We start from the raw sequence: 24,295 nt of genomic DNA, 5'->3' as shown, positions 1-24,295 counted from the left end.
CCTAATTAATATCTTCTTCTTCAACCAACTTGGCTTTGTCATCGAATCTCACCTTGTGTATATAATAATTTATAAAAAAATATAGGGATAAGTATGATTTTGGTCCCCAAAGTAGGGGCTGAAAATTTATTTCGTCCCCCAACTTTTTTTCGCTCTAAAATGATCCCCAAAGTTTCAGTTTGCTTTAAAATCGTCCTTCGGAAGAAAATACCCTCCCCTCCCCTCCCCTCCCCTCCCCTCCCCTCCCATCTTCTTCCTCCTCTTCTTCTTCAACATTAACGGAAGCAGAACGAGATGCACAAACCCGGAAAAAAAAAAAAAAACAGCCAACAATGGATAACAACAACAACAATGACAAAATTGAAAATCAGAAGAACCCACCACCACCACCATTATCATCATGGTCATTATCATTATCATCAGAACCATAAACAAAATTGAAAATCAGAAGAACAGCAAGCAGAAGCGGAAGAACAGCAGCAAGCAAAGCTGAACCCAGAAGCCAAAGCTGAACCCAGAAGCTGAAGCAAAACAGAAGTAGAAGCAACACCGAACTCAGAACTCAGAAAAATCATCATCATCAAAACTCAGAAAATCATAATCTGAACTCAAACAAACAACAATAAAACTCAGAATCATCTGAACTCAAACAAACAACAATAGAAGAACAATAATAATGGAATCAAAACTCAGAACTCAAAATCATGGTCATCGTCAAAACTCAGAACCCAAAATCAGAAAAACGATAATCATAATGGAATCAAAAGAACAACAACAACACAGAAACCAGATTGATAATCATAAGCATGCAGAAGCAGCAGAACCAGAAGAAACCACAAGAAACTAGAAACCGGCGAGGAGCAGCGGTGGCGGCGGCAGCGAAGAGCGGCGGCGTCCGTGAAAACCGGTGGCGGCGGCGAGGACCCTTCCCCTTCCCCCTCTTCTTCCCGTCCCGAAACCCCCCTCCCCCTCTTCTCCCTTCGCGTTCCCTTCCCCCTTTCCCCGAGGAGCAGAGCGGCGGCGGCGGCGGTAAGAAAGATCGGTGGCGGCGGCGAGGAGAGGAGAAAAAGAAGAAAAAGAAGGTGGTGCGGTGCAGGGCGGCAAGGCGGCGGGCGGCGGTCCCCTTCCCTTCCCCCTCTCCCTGCCCCCTTTTTCTTCCCCCCCATCCCTTTTCTTTCTTTCCCCACCCCGTATCTATCCCTTTCTTTTTTTTTAATTTATTTTATATTTATTTTATTTTATAATTTTTTTAATAAAGGGTAGTTTGGTAATAAAAAAAATGAAATTGGTAAAAAGGACGATTTTAAAACAAACTGAAACCTTGGGGACCATTTTAGAGTAAAAAAAAGTTGGGGGACGAAATAAATTTTCAGCCTCTACTTTAGGGACCAAAATCATACTTATCCCAAAAATATAAGTAGACAATAAATATACTAAATAATGTGAAAAATGGATATATTGGATGTTTATTTCACTAGGTGTGTGGATTGTTATTCTAATATTAAAATTTAGGTGAATAATTTGGAGGTGTAGTGTATTTTAATTTTATTGGTGGTTGTTTATATTGTTTACAAAAATCATTAGTTACCTAATATAACCCTTATTATTGATTAATAGTGAATTCTTAAATAAAATTTTGATCTAGGACAAATTAATTTTTTATTTATTGGATTAAAAATATCATAAAAAAAAAAATCTTTTCTTCAATCCTATCCAAAAGAAATATTCGTCAGAAATGAATCTTCTTAATTTTTTTTAACAATTGAAAGGATCAATTTCCAATATGCATCTACGTGAACTGATTCGTACATGAATTCCTAAATCCTCTTATCAAACTACCAATCCTTGTTTTAGGCATAAACTATCACTTCTTTTATTTTTAAATAATTGTTGTTTTTATTTTTTTAAGAAAAATGTATCTATTTTCAATAAATTCAAAAAATGAAATTAATAATTATTTTAAAACAGAGAAAATAGTTATATTTGAAAAGAAATGAATAATTTTATGATACTATATTAAAGATTTTATGTTTGAATTATACTGATGTGTTTTTTTAAATAATTAAAGTTTTTATGACAATTTTTTTTTTATAGTTTCATCTTTACTCTAAAGAAAAAATTTAGTATATATAAAATAAAGAAAAAGAGAATGTTAAAAGAATCGAACTCACATAATAATCTATTATTGTATCCACTAGAGGTTACTATAGAAAAGCTAAGAAATAAATGAGAAAATTGCAATCATACATAAGGCTGTCTTTTAGAGATGAGACATGATATAAATGGGGAAATTAATAATATATAAAAAGAATTTTTTTGGTTCTTTTATAGAAAATAGATGAAGAAAATATTTTCTATGTTGTCTTAATATTTCTACATGCAACTCTAATATATATACATCATTTTATCATTCTATCTATCTATATATGTAAATTAAATACGAAAATGTTTGGTAACCAAAGAAAATCCCCAAAAACAGTCATAACTTGCTTTATTTAGCATTCATTAATTGTTGCGACAATTAATAAATGTTAAATAAGACAAGTTCTGGCTGTTTTTTTTGTCTTCTAGCATTACCCAATTAAATATTGCTTCAAACACATTTTATTTCTGTCACAGATGCCAATAAGATTTCTAAATTAGATTATCATGTACACTACCTATTCATACTTTCTCAAGTGTTGCACACTCTTTGTTTTTAATTTCTTGTGTTAATTTAATTTTCTGAAGAAGGTCACATCCCTCATCTCTCAAATTGAATTTTATTTGAATCATAATTACTTAAATCATTGTTCATCTAATAACTTCTTGATAGGGACATCATCAGTTAAATCACATGTATGTTCATCCAAAATGCAAACAAGGCAATTTTACTACTACAAGAAACGTTTATTATGATTCTCATGACGTACCTAAGTATTAATTGAAGTGCTGAAATTTTATACACACACATATTTTATATATATATATTCTTTTCTAATTATTAAGTGTCAATTGTCAAACTGTCAAGATAAAACAACAATTACTAATGAGAACCATATCTTTTCCTATGGAGTTTATTTTTTAACCATTTTGAATTATGTTAAAGGGTTAGACAAAATAATCCTTCAATACTAAAATAGATAATACTTTGGCATATTTGTTAAAGAATAAAGATTGTTTCTTTTAGTAAAGAAACGGCCAAATAAAAAAATATATTATTTGCAATTTCACATGTTTTTTATAAATTTAGTAAAAACTTTCACTCTTTATTTAAATATACTCTTTTTTTATTTTTTTTACTAAATTATCCATAAAAAATTATATATAGTTTTAATAATTAATTATATTTTTAAATGGATATATATTTTTATTTTTGAGTTAACTTCAATTTAAAATTGAATTATACAACACAATTAAAATATGTGTATTAAACCAAGTTGGGTTGGTCTAGTGGTTAGCTCACTAGTCTGCTTAAGCAAGTGTCGGGGGTTCGAATCCCGCCTTGTGCATGCAGCAACCCATTGGCCAGCGGCAAACCCTTAAATGGAGCTCAGTATCGCGACGGATTAGTCCTTGACCTGCCGGGTTGGGGGATACCGTGTAAACCAAAAAAAAAAAAAATATGTGTATTAAATAGTTATTTTGGTGTCTGATAATTGCAAATTTTGATCAAATTAAATGATTCCCAAAACTAGTAACAACAAAATGATCCTTCGAAAAATAATTTTTATTTGACAAAATTAACTCAAATATTGAGTCAACCGTTAATTTATTCAATTAAATATTAATTTTTATAAAATGATTAATTTAACTTTACCATCTCCATTATTTTTACCGCTATCATCACCACCGATTTTCATGGTCTCACTCTTCATGGCCGTGGTGGTTGGTGTTGGCCGTAATGGTGATGGTGACGGTTGTTATTGATGATGATGTTGTTGTGGTTGTTAGTTATTAGGGTTGGTGGGAAAGTGGTGATAGTGATGATGCCTATTAATAACTTAATATTTGATTGAATGACTATGAGCAAATTTTTTCAAACATTATATTTTTAGACTTCATTCTATTGTCTTAATTAATATATTTGAAAGTTATTTTGTTGTAATCTGTATCTTTTTAGAAGTTAATAATTAATATTTTTTTCAGCCACATGGAATAAATTAAAATGAATTAACAATTACGTTAAGAGTATATTAAAAATTAATTATCAAATTAATCATCTATATAGAATATAAATTAAAATTGAGTTTAAATTATATATATTTATATAATGATTGATTTTTTATTTGGACGTGTAATATTTTTTATGAATTAATAATAATGGTTGCAGCCAAACCCTAGCACTGTATTTATAGCCACCAACACTCTCACTCTCAATATTTTTTGTTGTTATATATAGGCTAAGACCGTCTGGTAAACCAACCAGTCAAAATTAAATAAACTATACATGGAATTTCTCTAAAAGCACTGCTATATGGTTGGCTTTGATATATATCTAGGCTTAATTAAAAGAGATTATTATTATTATTATTATTATTATTATTATTATTATTATTATTATTATTATTATTATTATTATTATTATTATTATTATTATTATCTAGTCGAATCCGTTTTAGTTTGCATAATAATATGATGTATAGTTTACTAATTTCTATTCTTCCTTTTGGAGAATAATTAATTATTAGTAAATAAAGTATTTTTAAAAGATTATTTAGTGTAAAAACAAAATTGCCATATGTACGTAAAATTAAACAAGAATTCCGCTAAGAAGTTAATAAAATATTTGTACAATGGACTATGAATTAAAAAATAAACATCACCTCTACTATTCAGAATAACCATTCGGGTACCAGAATAATAAACATTTCATGTCATGAAACCACTTATCCCAAAAGTTTAAGTTAATTTTGGGGTTTACCAAGGATTAAACTATTGACCTTTTGGATCTAGAGCTCTAATACCATATCACGAAACCACGCTTGAGCTTATAGGAAAAAGTAACACTAATGATTATATCTTTAACACTAAATCGGATATCTCAAAACCTCAATTGTACACATTGTACAGATATTCCATTGGCTCTCTATACTTCCTCATTAAACAATTTTAATTTGTACGCCGTGTTCCAACTATATCTATATGAATGTGCTACTGTACTTACATCAAGTAAAAAAAAAAAAATAAAAACATAAAAGTAATTTAAAAATAATTTCTTACGTCTAATAATTAACATCATTAGAATTATCACAATTTCATCTTTTATATGAAAAAACAGACTTCCACGTTTGTATTCTTAATTAACAAACAAATTAAATATGCAGTAATGTTAGAAAAATAAAAAATTAGTTTAAATTTATTTTATTTAATAAATAATAAATAAGATAAATTTTAAAGATTTTTAACTAATTTTTTTAACATATATTTCAGTTATGAAAAAATATAGAAGAATAATATTTTTTTTAACAACGTAAATAATAGATTAAATAAAATTAGATGGTTAATAAACTTAAAACACAATTTGTTGTTTATGTTATTCGCATCTGTTATTGTTCACTCAACGATATATATGCTTAGATGATGATAACATTTGTAATTTGCAATTAAAAACTCACATGCTAATTATACTAGCCTCCACATGAATGAAATTATTTCCCTATGTGAAAGTCAAGCTTTCTTAATTTCTCATATTCTGCACGTGCTCGTCTCATTTAATTTGAAATTCTCCTTCCCTTGTATATATATATTTTCGGCCTTTGAGCTGAAAATATAGTCTCTAATAATATCTCCCATTATATTATATCATATATTTTGGAAAATAAAACAACATTTCTTCTTCATCTCACTCAATCAAGGTTATAATAACAATGCCAAGCTGTAGCAGGGTTCAAAGCATGCTGCAGGCTGCGGTTCAATCACTTCACTGGACTTACACCATCTTTTGGCAACTCTCTCCACAACAAAGGTATCTCATCATCTTCTTCCTCAAATTCAGGGATAGATAGATAATCGATGAAACTCTCAAACACTTAGTTAAGACAGAAATAACATTTTTTGCTAACTCATAACTAGAGTTAGTTATTGTCTGAGATATAATTATTTACGGTCTTTGATCTTCTTATCAATTTAAGTTTTTAGAATAAAGGACACTGTGTCTGTTATCTAACTTTTTTCCCCCTTAAAATTGGCTACTACTATTGAATTATAAAGAGATGGTCAAATTTTACTTGTTAATTATAATAAGGAAGCTAGAGAAGTACATAAAATAATTATCATAATAAAAATAAATTACTATTTGTATTTATGAAAGATATAAACGCTGACAAATGTATCCATATAAGAATAAAACGACAATTGTACCCACGGAAGATAGCTCTCGTGTGCCAAGAATATCCTAACGGATCAATTGTGTAACCAACGTCCGGGTACTCTTAGCACACGGAAGCCATCTTCCATGGTTATAATTGTCGTTTTATTTTTATATGGGTATATTTGTCGACATCTATATCTTTGATAGTACAAATAATAATTTGTTCATCATAACAAATGTGCAGAGTTCTAAGGTGGAGTGATGGATTCTACAATGGAGAAATTAAGATTAGGAGGACAGTTGAAGCAATAGAGGCTAACAAGAGTAGTAGTAATAATGAGGAGGCGTCTCTCCAGAGAAGCAACCAGCTTAGAGACCTCTATGACTTACTATTGTCTGATCGCCATGGAGACCACGTCTTCGCTGTTGATCCTCCGGCAACTCCGCGTCCTTCCACCGCTTTGTCGCCGGAGGATCTTAGCGAATCCGAATGGTACTATTTGATGTGTGTCTCCTTCTCCTTTGCTCCTGGTGTAGGGTAAGTACATGGTCGTTGGCCTAATTACCATTAGGAAAAGTCTAAAGGATTAGCAACTTTATTAAATTCTGGTCAGCATGTAATCAGCAAAAGAAAAATGAGTAATTTCACATCATTGGATGAAATCTCAAACCATTAAAAATATTATTAATAGTTATTTGATAGTTACAAATCACAAAAATTACTTGCTCCTATCACTCCTCTCATCATTATCCTAGCTAAAAAATATTCAAAACTAATATTTTTTTTGGTTAATATTTTATCTTTTCTTTTAACATTTCCTAATGTTGGTCCCTACCTATTTTCTTTCTGTCTGTTAATTTGTTGACCAGTTGTTGTTTAAAACAAAAACTAATTCTTTGTGTTATTGAATTATTTTCTCTAAAAATTTAAATTGATAAACAAAGGTGTATAAATAATTATATATTTAATATGTTTTCTTAAACAAGAATCTTTTTGTATTTACTTAAATTTTTATGTATATATTTTTTTTGTAGTTCAACACTTTAAAATTTTTAATTATATAAATTTTAATACAATGTCATAAAGTTATATTTTTAAAAACTTTAAACTGATAAAAATAAAATATATAAATAATTATATTTCTAACCCATCTTAAACAAATTTTAGGATGTACTAATAGCTGCTAAGCAGAACTGATTTACATCTTATGTTATGCTTGATAGATAGAATTTTAAGTAATGATAATATTGTTGTTAATTAAAGGTTGCCGGGAAAGGCATATGCGAGGAGGCAGCATGTTTGGCTCCAAGGTGCAAACGAAACGGACACCAAGACATTTTCAAGAGCAATTCTTGCCAAGGTACTTTCTTACTTAATTATATTATTTTCCATTCATATAATAATTCATCAGTTACGTACTTACTATAGCTTCTCTTGTGTGAATGATTATATATGCAAATTTTTCCACCGCCAGAGTGCTCATGTGAAGGTACAATGTCCTTCAACAAACTGTTGTTATTGTGGTGTGTATGTGTTGATGAGGTCTTAATTAATTAACATGTGATTGCGTTTTGTACCATGCCAACTGTACTGCAGACAGTGGTGTGCATTCCAATGTTGGATGGCGTCGTTGAAGTCGGCACCATTGATAAGGTAAATAAGGAGTAGGAGCCGACTTTGATAAAGATATTAAAAATGTCTTTTTCTAAAGACGTTTATATGTGTCATAATATTATTGGATATTTTTATTAAATTGGTTAATAATTTATTTTTTAATAAATTAAAATAAAATCTGTTTATTATAATAACAATAATAAACCCAATTGTTCACACTATAATTATTAGATCCGATTATTTGATCCGACCGATTTATATAATTTAAACCGAATTATATTTAATTTTTTTGATAAAAAGACAAATATATTCCTAATTTTTATTTAAAAAAAAAATCATAATCCAGTAGATTATGTTAGTCGGTTTGATTGGATCTGATAACAATTGAGTTTATTGTTATTGTTAAAAAAAAAAAAAATCAGTTTTACGTATTTTTATGGGAGCATCCTCCTAAGGAGTAATGTTAGAAAATCTAATTTCACCAAATATTATAATAATTTTAATTTTGATGTATTTATAATATAAAATATTTTACATAATTATATAATTATATCTATTTTTGAGATGACCAATTATGCTATCATTAAAAATAATAGTTATTTTTATGATGTAACCTTACATAATTAAATACACATGTAAAATTATTTTATACTAACAATAAATTAAAATTAAATTATATTATAATAAGTTGTCAAATAAGTTTATTAAAAAATTCACTAAAAATGAATTTTTGTTAAGTTTAAATTTCAAAAGTCATTTAGCTAAATTTTGATTTTTTTTAAATTTCAAATGTTAATGTTATATAAAAAAAATGATGATGTCATTTTTTTATAATGCCACTCATTTATTCTATAAATTGATATCAAATAGAATGCAAAAGAATCATCTCATAAGTGATATTATAAAAATTAAAAATGATATTATTTTATTTTACAATATTAAATATTACTGTAATATTGCTAATGAGTTATAGTTCAAATGGCATAGACTCCCTATATTCAATTAAGAAGTCGCGAGTTCGAGTCACATATCTTTCTAAATTTTGGCAGTCTCAAATAAAAAAAAAATTACTGTAATGTTAATTTTCAAATTTTTTTCTTATATACATAATTATAGTAATTAAAAATCGTTAAATAGTTTAATATAATACTACTTATATTTTAGTTATTACTTTTAATTAAATATATCTTTATATAAATAGCCAATTAAATGGGTATGGTTCCTTATTATTAGGTAAAAGAAGACATCAACGTAATCAAACATGTAAAGAGCTTCTTCATAGGAGATCACCACCGTCCCCAACCAAAGCATGCCCTATCTGAAAACTCTGCCTCCAATCCCATTACAGAAGAAGCTCAATTATTATTGGATTCAGAAACAGCAACCCTCCCACAAAGCAAGCTTAAGGAGCCGGTCGTGGCAGAGGACGGTAGCCGAGCCGGATCGCCGGATGATGGCTCCAATCGGCTGAACTCAGCCGGGTTGGAGCTGCTTCCACCAGAATCAGCAGCTTCACTAGGTAAATAGATATATAATCTTAGATATAGTGCTTGTTGGGCGCTATTATTTTGATAAAAAAAAAAAGATTTTTTTAATTAAAAAAAAGATTTTTTTTAATGTGTTTCACAAATTTTTAATAATAAAAATAAAAGTATTAAAAAATTAAAAAAATATTTTTTTGAAAAGCTGTAATTTATATTTTTTTTAAAAGATATTTTTTTCTTAAAAAAAAGATGTTTTTCATATAATAAATAAACAAAAAAGTACTTCTATATTATTATACCCAAATATAATTGATAGATAAAAAGATTTTTTTGGATGAGATACCCAAACATAAAATTACTTTTACTTTTCCATAAGACCATTTAAAAAAGGATAACTAAAAAAAAACTTTTTTTTAGAAACTCACCCAAACAAGCCCATAATATACAATTAAGTACATGCATATTATTATATATTTAATCAACATGTGCAACAAATTTTTTTTTTCCTTTTTCTGAGATTGGCGATGAATATATAGTTTTATTAAAAGATTATCTTTCACTAAAATCTTTAACAGTGACGAGGTAGTATATATATAATAAAACCAAGCCAAAAATTTATGAACAATTAGTTCTTAAAATTACAAATATTGGTTCTGCTAAAGAACCAATTAGGAATGTAATTAATTAGAATTAATTAGTTAAAAAATAGAAAGTCTGTTTTTAAAAAAATAAAATAATTTTTTACTATTCTAATTTTTAAATTTTAAAATTAAAAATATAAAAATTGATTTGAGTTCACTTATATTATAGTTGGTTTTCTATATTTTTTTAATGTTAAGTAGTATGAATATGAGTAGTATAAAGAATTAGTCTCGTATTCAAAAATTAAAGTAAATAAATAATCTGTAAAACAAAAAATGTATTCATTTAATGTGTTAAAATTTTAAGTTGACATGATATGGTGTCTTTTTGTGTTATATTTTATTATTTAGTTCCTCCTTAATAAAGTCTCTTCAGTGATGAAGAATTCATCCACGTTGCCCAACAATAATGAGAGGGGAAAAAAAATCCCACATTGTTGGGATAAGATTGAATGTAGGTCATCCCTTAATAAATTAGTGGACAAGTTCAAATGCCACAATTAATTTCTAACCACTACGTATCAGATTTAATTAATGGTGAATGCTACAGTGCTTAAAAGGTAGTGCTTATTTATTAGAAAAAGTTAAAAAATAATATTTAATTTAAAAAATATAACAATAAATAATTTTTAAAAAATTTAAAACTTATTAAAAAAATAAATTAGACAAAATTTAAACATCAACTTATAAATACTATAGAATTGACTTTAATTAATAACTATCTTAACTGAGGGACTGACATATCTATGATCGATTGATTCTGTTCCATGCAAAGGATTTACCATGTCTGTGGTCTCCTTGAAATATGTGCACACACCGAGCTGAATAATTTGACATTTCCAAACCTTTATTATTATTAGGATTTAGGGTTAATAGTGAAATTTGTTTATGACAAGAGATCACTTATTTTTTAAATTAAGTTATTAAATAATTTTTTAGTCATATTAGTTTTTAAAAGATAAAATATAAGTTAAATTGATTCTTTCGTTAGTTAGATGATGATGTATCACATTAAGTGTCATATAGCATAATGATGTAGTAGGTTAATGTCACGTGTCATAAGATAATTAGTTGACGTGTCAGTATACCTAGCACATCACGTGTCACTTGACATGTAAAAAAATTATTTATAATTAAAATAGTCTCTAAAAATTTAGACGTAAGTCATTTTCATTTCTAAAATTTTAAAAATTAATCAAATTAGTTTTTATATAATTTTTTTTATTTTTTTCATAATATTACATTTTTAATATTTTTTGATAATACTAATTTTAATATTATCTTTTAGACCTTAATAAACAAAATTCTCTTTACATAAAATAATAAAAATAATTAAATTATTATAAAATTATGTTGTCATTTGTATTTTAAAATTTTACATTTCAAATTGTAATTTTTTTAGTAAATTCTTTTAATTTAAATGAGTTTACCAAATTATTGTTGATTATATATTTAAAATTTTAATATTTTAAATTTCATTAAATAATATAGTAGTTATTTTAAAATTTAAATCATTTTAAAAATTTTTTAAATTATAATTTTTATTATTATTTATTTTATATAGTAAAACTCAATAATTGAAAAATCAATTTGATCACTTGTTAAATTTTAATATTTTAATATAATTTTTTAGAATAACTACTATATTATTTAAAAAATCTAAAAGATTAAAATATTTAAACTAACTATTATATTTATTTAGTAAAATTTAAAATATTAAAATAACTACTATATTTATTTAATCTTTTAAATAATTAATATTTAATTAAAAATATAAAAATCAATAAATTTTAAATAATTAATTTTAAAATTATTATAAAAAATAAAAAATTAAAAGATTAACAATTTTAATTTATATTATTGATCAGTATTTTTTTAATAATTTAATATTTTTAGCCAATAAACTCATCAATATTATACTTTTATTTAATACTTTAAATATTAATAATTAAGCGTTGACTTAAAAATATAAATTATACTATTTATGTAACATTATCCCAAAAAATAAGTTACTAGACAAACTTCAGCACCAAATGATAGGCGCCGCTAAAATTAACCATATTTATTACTCAAGTCTCAAGTGAGTAAGTCATACTTGTTATAGGAAAAATTTCAAGTGTACCGGAACCACGGGTGTTCCAGTTGTTTTAACCGTTGATTTCAATTAATATATATTATATATATTTTTTATAATCAGATCAACGGTTAAAACAACTGAAACACCGGTGTTCCCAATACACTTAAAACTCTTCCCTTGTTATATATCATTCTTCCTTCTGCATATAACGAACTGATAAATTAATCCTTAACACGTTATTAGTAGCTTATTAGATGGATAGACATTATTTTTATTGTCATCATCACTCTTCTTTATACACTATCCTTCAATTTCATAATAATAATAATAAATTGATATAGCTATTGACAAATAAAATATATAGTTTTCTTGGTTGCATTGCGTAGTGTTCTTTGTCAAATTATAGTTTTCAATTTTCTAAAGTATATTTCATGTTCCATCGTGTCAGAACTACTACATGGTGATGAGTATGATAATAACTCAGAGGCCGAGACATCTCACCTATGTACGGAGCAAGGTTTATTTCATTTCACTCCCTCAGTTTAATTATTACCTATTATTTGAATTGAATCATAATCAATTTACGAAGAAAAAAAAGGTTAAATTAATCGACTATGTTATGTGGACAATAAAATCAGCTACCAAAGTCAGTTATCAGTATAAAATATATATTAAAAATAAATTAAACTCACATATATATTTATATATAAATACATTGATGACTGATTTTAGTCGCTAATTTTAGTATACAAATAATATTTTTGTAAATCAATTTAGTTCTAATTTCTTTTTTTTTTATCTTATTAATTTGTTTTCTTTTAATTTTTTCACTTCCATTAGAAGGCCACACACACTACTCTAAAACGGTGTCCACCATCCTTGAAGGCAGCTCCGGCCATCGGCCGGATGCTGTTTGCGGCTTATTGTCCTTCCAATCAGCTTTTGCCACGTGGAGCAGCCGTGCTTATAACTGCCACCAGGTGACGGTGGTTGAAAACCCCCAACGGCTCCTCAAGAACATATTGTTTAGGGTTCCATACTTGCATCGCAAGCAAAACCGCCACAATTCAGCAGAAACCCTAGAACAATTGGAAAGAACGATAATGCCTTCTCCACAAGATGACCTAATCAGCAGCCACGTGGCAGCGGAGCGGCGGCGTCGCGAAAAGCTGAACGAGAAGTTCATCACGTTAAGGTCGTTGGTACCATATGTGACGAAAATGGACAAGGCTTCTATATTAGGAGACACAATTGAGTACGTGAAACAGTTGCACGAGAAGGTGAAGAAGCTGGAGGAGGAAGATCAACGGCGGAGAAGTGGAAAGAAGAGGAAGGAGAGGGCGGTGGAGGTTTCGGTGATAGAGGGTGAGATTTTGTTGGAGGTGGAGTGTATGAATAGGGAAGGGTTGTTGCTTGATTTGATGAGAACATTGAAGGAGGTGGGAATAGAGGTGAGAGGGGTAAAATCGTCATTTAAGGGTGATGATGAAAGGGTGTTTGTGGTGGAGTTAAGAGGCAAGGTGAAAGAAAATGGAAAAAGGAATAATAATAATAAGAAGAATAAGAAGATTAGCATCGTGGAAGTGAAGAAGGTCCTTCATAACATTATAAACCCTCATCATCATCCACTATAATGCATACAGCATTGTTCATTACTCTTGGTGTTGAACTTAAAAGATGTTCTTTATATCTGAAGTAACTATTATGGCTCTTACTTACTTCTAATAAAGGTTTTTCCATTACAATTTAGAAAACATAAAGTTAACTTATTTATGCAGACTACTAGGGATATATAGATACTGTACTGGCTAAAATGGCAACTGAAAAAGGCAATCACCTTTAACTAGTTATATTGTTTTCTAGTATGTATGAAAACTAAACTGTATATTTTTCTATTTTGGAAAAAATACATATTTATTATTTTTTCAGTAATATTTTTGAGAGATAATAATTTAAAATTATTTATTTAATTTTATATTTATAATTTTATACCCATGTGATATTTATAATGACATATTTATTACATCTAATATTATTTTATTATTTTAATAATAATTAAAAATTAAAAATAAAATAACATAAATACAAAATAAGATAATTTTAAATTATTTTGATTTATTTTTTGTCTTTTAAATATTTTTAATTATTTTATTCTTTTTATTAATAATCACTTTTATATTAAAAATGGAAAATGTACCAAAAAAGTGATATGAATAACACAATTCTAAAAAGATATAGAAGTTATGGAAAAAGAGAATAATTAAGACATATGTATTTTGAAAATTTTTAAACTGGATTTATATATTTTTTAGAAAAAAAAATTAATAATTATAGTTTTTTTTTTTAAATTAGAGGTGAAATTTAAACCTAAAACTTTTAGATAAAAATAGAAAGATTATATCATTTGAATTATAGTTTGTTAGCAACTATTATAAATCTTTGAGGACATAGGTAGAAATTAAAAAAATAAATATACTAGACATAAGTGGAAATTAAACTTTATATATTAAGAGGGTTTTTTTTATAGTCAATTGGTGTCACTCAAGTTATAATAATATATAAAAAAAAAACAATTGTTAGTATTAATCAACTTTATGAATGTTGACAAAAATATTTATTAAACAAGAAAATTAAAATTATACTCATAAAATATAGGTTTTGTACGACAAAAATACACAAATTTTATTTTTTTTTTCACTTTTTAACAAAATTTTTAAATTAACTCATCTTTCATCTTCAACCTCAATTCCACGGTCTCTCTTCTTCCCCAAACTTCAACACCAATATCCATTCCTTTGAAAATGAAAAGTTTTAATTTAAAAGTACTCAAAACACTTAAAATCTAAAGGGGTAAGTACTGTTTTAATCTATAAAGTTGAGTGTGAAAATTAAAACCGTCCCTCGTCTAATTTTCGATTTAGAATCGTCCTTAACGTTTTTTTCGTATTAAAATTGTCCTTTTAATTTTTTTGGACAAAAATACCCTCACCACTACCAACATAATTACCTCCTCCACCACCACCACCACCACCACCACCACCAATACCACCACCACCACCACCACCACCACCACCCCCACACAAAACAAAACAAATTAACAGCAACATTCACAAAACAAAATAAATCAACAAAAAAAATCAGAGGTAGAAGAAGTATAACAATTTCAATAATCACAGCAATTTCAATAAACAATAATTCAATAATCATCAAGTACAATTTTAATTTTCAAATCTAAAAACAGCAAAACAATAGAAATTAAAAAAAATTAAAAAATCACAGAAGAAGAAGCATAAACTCAAGCGGAAGCAAAAGTTCAAGTAGAAGCAGAAGTTCAAGCAGAAGCAGAAGAAGCAGAGGCAGTCACAAAAGAAGAAGCAAAGGCAGTCATAGAAGAAGAAGCAGCGCCGGCGGAGTCCCCCTCCCGATGACCACGCAACGGCGGCGACGACGAACCCTAGAAACGAATAAGTAGGATGACGGCAGCAACAAGAAGAAAAATTGAAGTTGAAATTGGGGTTAGAATTTTGAAGAGAGGGACATAAGGAAGGGAATGAAGGGTTACGGGAGTGGGGTGAGGGGGTTACGGGAGGGTGTGGGTGAGGGGGTGAGGGAGTTACGGGAGTCGGGAGTCGGGTGAGGGGTAAGGGGTGGGGGGTGAGGGGGTTACGGGAGGGTGAGTGAGGGAGTGGGGTGAGGGGGTGAGTGGGGTTACGGGAGGGGTAAGGGGTGATGGGTGAGGGGTGAAAGGGGGGAGGGGTAGGGGTAGTTTAGGAATAACATAAAAAAATTTATTAAAAATGACGATTTTAATACGAAAAAAACGTTAAGGACGATTCTAAATCGAAAATTAGGTAAGGGACAGTTTCGATTTTCACGCTCAACTTTAGGGACCAAAACAGTACTTACCCCAAATCTAAAAGATCCTTTCCACCACTTACACAACCACCACCAATAACAACAACAACAACAAAAAGAGTTAAATTGTCAATCAATTTATAAAATCAAGTGATACCTAAAATTTAAATTGCCAAAAAACTTAACAAACCCTAAATTCCAAAATGTTAATAAGAGAAATAGAGTTAATATAGAAAGGTGACAACAAATGCAAGGTAGCCACAACAGAAAAAAAGATTGATGTAACGACGAGGAGGAGGCTGCGAGAGGCAGCGATGATGAGAGACGAAGAGGCTGCTGGAGGTAGTAACGAGCGTGAAACAGGAGGCGACGATAGTGAGAGAGTAGTGACCGACAGTGAAAATAGTTGTTATAGATTCAGCCATGTTAAGCGTCTTATTCTGATTATGGTTCTTTTAGATCCGAAAGTATTTTTTTAGTGAATTTTGAGAAGAAGAAAAAAAGTTACTAAACCTATTTTTTATAGATACAACGTTAATTTCTTTATTTGATAGATACTTTTTTTAACGTGAAATATTTGTACAATACACCTTTTGAATTTAGAGCTCTATACCATGTTATGATACCACTCATCCCAAAAATTTCAGCTAATGGAAAAAGATAACACTAATAGTTATATATCTAATACTGAATCGGATATCCCTAAACCTCTATTGTATACATTATACAAATATTCCATTGACTCCCTATACTTCTTCTTATAAAATTCATGGGTACTACCAATTTAAAATTATAATCGTCCATTGTGCCCCTTTGCTTATTAGACCTTCACATTGTACGTTTAATTTACATGATATTAGCCGTATGCTTATTCTTAAATTCATTTTTTAAACTATCAACTTATGTTATACATAAACAGATTTTGGTTGGATGGAAAAGAAAATGCACGAAATACAATAATAAATTTCTTTATAAAACTTCAAAATAAATATAAAAGTGTTTTTAACTAAAAAAATATTATTTCTATATTAAAATCAGTCACTAATATTAATATATAATATATTTTGTATAAATATATATAATTTAATTTATTTTTAAAGTATTTATATTCTAATATATATTTTATATTTATAGTTAATTTTAATGATTAATTTTAGTATACATAATATAATCGTTTTAACCATTGTAATTTTATAATGGAAACACTGACATTTTATTATTTGAATTTTTTATGTCATATAAAAAATTTTGTTTATAAAAGATAAAAATTATAGTAATTTTTTAAAATCATAACATCTTAACAACATAAGTTTACTATTTGCCAATGAATAATAGCTCAAATGGCATAGTCTCCCCATACTCAATTAAGAAGTTGCGTCTTCGAGTCTCATATCTTTGGTAATAAAAAAAAAAATTTACTACTTTTTATAGTAGGCTTATTTTTACATAATTGCTTCATAAATATCAATGATAAACTATTAAAATAATAAAACTTTTTCATTGTAAAATAATTAAAAGTTTTTCTTATAACTACTATTCTATTGTTATAATTTTTTCGTATTTTTTATTATAAATTTAAATATAATTTGAATAAAGTATTATTATATTATTTATAATAAATACCAATATGTGACCATTTTTTATTTTCATATATATCTTTTTATTATATGTAACTAATATTTTATCTTTATATATTATGAATGTTATTTTTACTATAGAAAATTGCTAATAAAACAAATAAAATAAAATGTGAGATCCTCTAAGTTGGAATCATATATAGATCTTTCATATTATTGCAAAAACGAATTTTTATCTTTATTTTATTTAATTGAAATGATAAGTTATTTATAATTAAATAACAAATAGTGTCTCCATACTCAATTAAAAAGTTATTGCCTATCTTTGCTAAAAATAAATAAATAAATAAATAGGGCAACATGATTTTTTTCAGAAAAAGATAAAAAATTAACAAATAACGAAATGATAGTTTATTTATGATTATGAACGCCTTTTGAATCCTTAATTATTGATTTTCACTGTTTCCCCATTTTTTTCTTCCGCAACTTCGCATCATCAAATGTTGAATCACTTAAGCTCCGGCGGCCGCACCAATGGAGTCCGAGTCGTCGTCGCCGGCGACCGAGGCACCGGAAAATCCAGCCTCATCGCCGCCGTAGCCTCCGAGTCCTTCTCGGAGACCGTCCCGCCGGTGCTCCCTCTCACTGTCTTGCCGGCCGATTTCTACCCCGACAACGTCCCCATCACCGTCGTCGACACTTCTTCAAGGTATTCTCTCTCTCTTTCTCTCATCACTCGCAACTTTAGATGCAAGTTATGGTAATTTGAAAATTCAATAATCGTAAGGAATAGTAGATTCCTTTTATGCTAAAAAAATCGTTAATCAATGATTTTAGATTTATGTTTAGCTTAATCAGTTATGATTCAATACAAATTCTACTACCATATATGCGTAGTTGCATTCTCTTAGCTGAACTCTGTTTACATGTGCTGAATAATTGTTGTACGATTGTGTTGTTATTGTTGTTATCATACTTGATGCTGATTGCTGTGGTGTGTTTACTCTTTAAATCAGAGTCATACGGTATTGAATGAATGAATTAATGAATGGAGATCGGTGGTGTTGTTTTTTGTGCAGCTTAGAGAAACAGGGGAAGCGCAATGAAGAATTGAAGCAGGCTGATGTGGTGGTTTTAACGTATGCTTGCAATGAGCCTTCGACCTTTTCGCGGTTGAGTTCTTACTGGTTGCCGGAACTGGAGAGGCTGGAGGTGGATGGTTTGTTTTGTTTGAGGGAATGTAATGTGTGGATGCTAAACGATTAGTGTTTTTACTGTTTGTATTTTTGGTTCATGATTCAGGTGAAGGTGCCTGTAGTTGTGGTTGGTTGCAAGCTAGATCTGCATGATGAAAGCCAGCAAGTGAGCTTAGAGCGCCTCATGAATCAGCTCCTACAACAGTTCAAGGAAATTGTAACCTGCATTGAATGCTCAGCAGTTACACTATACCAGGTATATTGTATTGCCACACTGTTGTTAGTAGGTCATGCTATGGTTATTATTTGGCCTTGTATATAGCTCATAAATAATGTCTTTGAAAACATGATGAAAATATAGCAGTATATTATTGGGCTTGTTTGAAAACATCAGTGGATCCTACCTCAGCTCTATTCAGAGCAGTTGTATCCTTGTTGAATGTGAAGATGATACTTAATGATAAAAAATAAGAAGTACAAAGATAAAAAAAAAAAACAGTTAACTGGATTCCCATTTTCCCCTTAAAATTAAGTCCAGTGAAAGGGTATAAATCCATGTATCTCATTTTTTTTTCCTTTTTACTTTTTGTTTTTTTTTTTAAATCAAAGAAAAAGAAGAAGAAATCCGTGCATCTCTGCAAGACACCAATTATTTGCTATATATATAACATCTTGATGATATTTTGATTGGGATTTCCCATGTCCTTGAATTTGTAAACTAAGTATCAACTATCTAATATTAACTCTACTCTTTAGGTCCCTGAAGTTTTTTATTTTGCCCAAAAAGCGGTACTACATCCAATAGATCCATTGTTTGATCAAGAAAGTCAAGCTTTAACAGATCGATGTGTTAGGGCATTGAGAAGAATATTTGTTCTTTGTGATCGTGACATGGATGATGCCCTCAGTGACACAGAACTAAATGAGTTCCAGGTTTTCTATAAACTTGGATCGTCCTTTTCTTTTTTGAATATCCTTTTCTTTTTGTATACTTTGAATATTTAGTTCCTTAGTATATAGCCTGGTTATTCACAAATTGCAAATGTATCAACAGGTTAGATGTTTTGATGCCCCATTGCAGCCATCTGAAATAAATGGGGTCAAAACTGTTGTACAACAGAATGTACCTGAAGGAGTCAACTCAAATGGTCTTACTTTTCCAGGATTTCTTTATGTCCATAGTATGTTCCTTAGGAAAGGGCGCCCAGAGACATTATGGGCTGTTCTAAGAAACTATGGATATGATAATGATTTAAAACTCAGGAATGATTCCCTTCCAGTTCCGTCTAAGAATGCTTCTGATCAGGTCATACTTTATATTTTCATTCTGTTATTTCCACCACTGTCTTTCTGTTTGGTTTAAATGCAAGAGGTTTAGTGGGAGAAGCATTTATTTATTATTAGGATTAGCAATAACAGAAAGATATGTGATTGATAAATTAATAACACTAAACTGCTAACTACAGATACTTTAAAGTTGTAATGTTAGCTATTTACCTTAGGTTGTCTCATGGTTGCTGATTGCCTAAAATAAAGAGTATCTGAGGTTTTGTAAATATTACAGTCAGCTGCTTGGGGTTCTATATTTGGTGATTTGCATAATTCAAGTATATATTTTATGTGTAGAATAACTCTTATGTTAAGCATGGTTATTTCCCAGATCTTTCCTTATCTGTTGGCTTTCCTTTTGTTGAAATATGACAAATGGATTGCAATTATTTTATCATCATAGGTGGTAAATTCAGCTTCTATTCTTTGCTGTTCATCATTCATCTGAAGGGAGGATACAAATATTTATGTGTTATTGCATTTTTGGATGTACATTTGCTTTGTCAAACAATGTCTTTCAAGGAATACTTTTTTATATAAAGGTTATAGACTTTCAATGAAGCATGATAGATGTATGCACTTTTACCAATTAGTACAATTTTCATTGATTTTTGTCATCAAATTATTACAAATAGTTGAAAAGTTATTTGGTGCTTTCTATTTAACTTACGAATGATACAAAACGTTTACTTTAAAGTATTTTCATTGACAGAGTGTGGAGCTAACAAATGAAGCTGTAGAATTTCTGAATGGTATCTTCCGATTATTGGACACAGATAAAGTATGTACCAATGTTTTTAATTATCAATTCCATGATTACAGATATATGCTTTAACATCCTCTCTGCATGATCTCTTTTTAGGCGATAATCCATATCTAATATACTGTTTTTTCTTGATTTGCTTCGTGGAACCTTGATACCCTCTAGGATCGAGCCTTACGGCCTGCTGAAGTTGATAAGCTATTTTGTACTGCTCCATCAAGGTGAGCTTGCAACCTCCCCTCTCCCTAAATTGCCTATATATGGAAAAAGAGAAAGATAATGTCTTTTCTTCTGTCCCTCTGAATTTGCATCATACTTATTGTGTATCATGCTTTATCTTTTTGTCTAGTGATGTCATGCTCTATGCTACATTTTTCGGATAATTTTTGTTTTTATATTTTTAGATGGAGAGTTTATCTCTTTATTTTGACAAATTTATATGTTTGGCAAAAGGTAGGCATTTAAACTTTAAACTATTTTTTCAATTTTTCTTTTGATTATTTATTTTATGTTGCTTATTATTTATCTATTAGCCAAAAGTGATATGTCATTTGCAAATCTTTCACTTTGTTTACTTCTTTTGCAATTGTGATATATATCTTTAAACGCTCTATCATGTTCTCTTAGTTCTCTTCTTCTTGATGTAGTATGTCTTAGGTTTGGTATTTGATTTTGAATTGCAGTCCTTGGAATGATGCTCCATATAAGGATGCTGCTGAGAAAAATGACATGGGTTACATAACACTGAACGGATTTTTGTCCCAGGTTTGTGTAAGTTATGCTGTCTTTCGTTTTTTGAAATGAGGCATTTTTTGATATATCTCTTAAATTTATTCTGCAGTGGGCCCTCATGACATTGCTCGATCCACCATGTAGCGTGGCTAATTTGATTTACATTGGATATAGTGGCAATACAGCTGCAGCACTACGTGTTACTCGCAGAAGATCAGTCGATCGCAAGAAGCAAGCAACAGAAAGGAATGTATTCCAATGCTATGTTTTTGGTTCTAAAAATTCTGGGAAATCTGCTCTCTTGGATTCATTTTTGGGAAGGTATGCTCCTAATCCAATTACCTAAATCATTGTCTACCATTTTTAGATGTATCAATGAGATTTTATCGACTCAAACTCTTCATGTTAGTTATTTTTCAAAGTAACAATTAACTCCTCCATTTTCATAGGCCATTCTCAAATAATTATACTCCGACAACAGCTGAACAGTTTGCAGCAAATACCATTGAATTAATACGGGTGAGTGTCATGTTGGAGAACAAGATTGATACATAAATGATTGTGAAAACTGATCATCTCCACTCAAGCTCTATACCTCACTTGTAAATATGGGAGTTAATAAATTTATCGAGGAAGTCAACTAGGAATGATATGCAGTCTCCACTATCCATACTCATTATCATGGTGTTTACCTCTATATAGGGAACCAAGAAAGTTCTTGTGCTGCGGGAGATTCCGGAAGGGGAAGTGCCGAAAGTTTTGTCAAATCAGGATTATTTGGCGGCATGTGATGTAGCTATCTTCGTGTATGACAGGTATGGTACAAATCTTTTGTTGTTATGCATTGCTATATTTAAGCTGTGGAAGTAGTGTTTTGCACTAGTGATTTCCTCTAACCCGCTCTTCAATGAGTAGTATGCAAAGGTGTATGAAGTGATGTTTATATTTACATGTATAATATAAAATAAACTGACATAAGATTGGAACTACTTAATATCCCATAAATGCCTACCTTGCACGTTGTACACTCACATGTTGCTAACTTTAGCTTTGTCATGGTATCTTGTGTACTATTGTTTCCCAACTATCATGTGTTCATAGATATGTACAGCCAGGAAGCACACTAATGATTCATGCCAAGGCCAAAATCAACAATATAATGCTACATTCAAGGATGCACAAAGAACTCTGCATCATTATATTCTTTGATATAAGCCTATTCTTGTACCCTTTGCTGGATTGAGTGCTTACCTAGGTCAAGAGTTCCGTTATTCAGGGCATAAACCCCTATTACTTTAGCTCATTTGGCCATTATCAAGTGCTGTTGTCTGATTTGATTCCAATCTTATCTAGAGCTTGCCAAGGCAGAGGTGCCGAACCATGGGTCATGGCTAACAGACTTGCATTGGTCATAGACTGTGGAATAGTTTTCCTTAGCTGAACTAATCTATCACTATTTGTTGCATATTTTCATTTCCTTTGGCATTTGGTTCCTGTTTCATACGTTTTGCTCTTTCCTTTGTGCTTTCCAGCTCAAATGAACATTCATGGAAGAAATCCAGAGATATGCTTGAGCAGGTTGCAAGACAAGGAGAACTCACTGGCTATAGAGTTCCATGCCTCCTCATTGCTGCCAAGGATGATTTAACCCCATATCCAAGGGCAGTACAAGATTCAGTTAAGGTATTATTGCATTTTTAAGTGATCAGTTCAGTGGTACCATATCATTGAATAAATGAATATAATATAATTTATGCATAGTTCCATATCTAACCTGAGTAAGGACGATCACAGGCGACTCAGGAATTAGGAATAGAGGCCCCTATTCACTTGAGTATGAAATTAGGTGATTCAAGCAATGTGTTCCATAGGATTGTTAGTGTTGCAGAACACCCTCATTTAAGCATTCCAGAAACAGAGATTGGGAGGAAAAGAAAGCAATTTCATCGGCTTCTTCAAAACACACTCATTTTTGCATCAGGTTTGTTTCTACTTCTAGCGACCACTCCCCACAACTTGAGCCTAACCTTGAAATCCACTATCTATTTTCAAGTTGTCAAAGTGTTGATTTCTAAATAGCTCTCTTTCTTGAATTTACAGTTGGAACTGCTATGGCTGTTGTTGGTGTGGCAGCATTGCGCGCATATGCAGTGAAAAAGAAATCTTCTGGTTAGTCGTCAAGTAAATTTATGCTGCTTCTGGTGCCGATTTAAATGTTAAAAGTACCTCCTCAGTATTGTGTATACTAACCATGATGAACTACCTTAAATTAGAGTATTTGTGTGTATATAGTTTCATTATTTTTTATTGCTAGTGGATATTTTAAGGGTAAATTACGTTACGTTTATGTTCTTAAAATTTGATTTAAGTTACATTTATCTGTCATTTGTTTATGTAAATTACATTTGCTTCCTTTGGTATGTATTTTCGCCTGTACGGGGGTAGTATGATTTTGTAAAACATACAAGGTAGCTTGGTGAATTCAAAGTATGAGAGTGTTCTTTAAAAATTAGAAAGGGTGCATTAAAGTTTGATGGAAATTAGTACTTTATAATGTGATATTTTTTTAACCATTTGATTCCTATATAAAAATTCTTGTATGAATACAAATGTACTTCATTAGACAAGGTTTTTATGGAATGAACTCTTTATAATTATCAACAAGTATTTCTTTTCAAAGCAAATTAATCTTACAAGTCAGAAGTAGTTTAGGGTTTGCATGTTATAGAAGTAA

General features: G+C 29.8%; 3 protein-coding genes across 4 annotated transcripts; 2 read left to right on the top strand and 1 right to left on the bottom strand.

Annotated features, from left to right (window-relative positions):
- Positions 1-337: 337 nt before the first annotated feature.
- On the bottom strand, positions 338-1,196 carry LOC112756521 (uncharacterized). Of its 2 annotated transcripts, none has more exons than XR_011873486.1 (2): positions 825-1,196; positions 338-521 (listed from the first exon to the last, which is right to left on the bottom strand). XR_011873486.1 is itself a non-coding variant. In XM_025805140.3 (2 exons), the coding sequence occupies exons 1-2, from the start codon at positions 1,164-1,166 to the stop codon at positions 368-370; spliced, it is 486 nt and encodes a 161-aa protein (XP_025660925.1). In that variant the 5' UTR covers positions 1,167-1,180; the 3' UTR covers positions 338-367. The 2 variants fall into 2 exon arrangements, 1 of the variants encoding a protein (XP_025660925.1); XM_025805140.3 differs by having other exon boundaries at positions 835-1,180.
- A 4,574-nt stretch (positions 1,197-5,770) lies between these two features.
- Positions 5,771-13,971, top strand: LOC112754542 (basic helix-loop-helix protein A). Its single transcript, XM_025802214.3, has 8 exons — positions 5,771-5,947; positions 6,537-6,830; positions 7,557-7,653; positions 7,768-7,782; positions 7,890-7,946; positions 9,141-9,426; positions 12,558-12,626; positions 12,950-13,971. The coding sequence occupies exons 1-8, from the start codon at positions 5,850-5,852 to the stop codon at positions 13,741-13,743; spliced, it is 1,710 nt and encodes a 569-aa protein (XP_025657999.1). The 5' UTR covers positions 5,771-5,849; the 3' UTR covers positions 13,744-13,971.
- Positions 13,972-17,971: 4,000 nt separating this feature from the next.
- LOC112756328 (mitochondrial Rho GTPase 2) lies at positions 17,972-24,070 on the top strand. Its single transcript, XM_025804866.2, has 14 exons — positions 17,972-18,250; positions 18,621-18,753; positions 18,844-18,993; positions 19,494-19,670; positions 19,792-20,043; positions 20,779-20,847; positions 20,995-21,050; positions 21,513-21,594; positions 21,671-21,882; positions 22,011-22,080; positions 22,264-22,376; positions 23,094-23,244; positions 23,356-23,542; positions 23,662-24,070. The coding sequence occupies exons 1-14, from the start codon at positions 18,042-18,044 to the stop codon at positions 23,733-23,735; spliced, it is 1,935 nt and encodes a 644-aa protein (XP_025660651.1). The 5' UTR covers positions 17,972-18,041; the 3' UTR covers positions 23,736-24,070.
- The last annotated feature ends 225 nt before the right edge of the window (positions 24,071-24,295 follow it).

This window comes from Arachis hypogaea, chromosome 16, assembly GCF_003086295.3.
Source record: "Arachis hypogaea cultivar Tifrunner chromosome 16, arahy.Tifrunner.gnm2.J5K5, whole genome shotgun sequence".
In the NCBI taxonomy this organism is placed as follows: Eukaryota; Viridiplantae; Streptophyta; class Magnoliopsida; order Fabales; family Fabaceae; genus Arachis; species Arachis hypogaea.
This window is presented reverse-complemented; position numbering and strand designations above follow the sequence as displayed.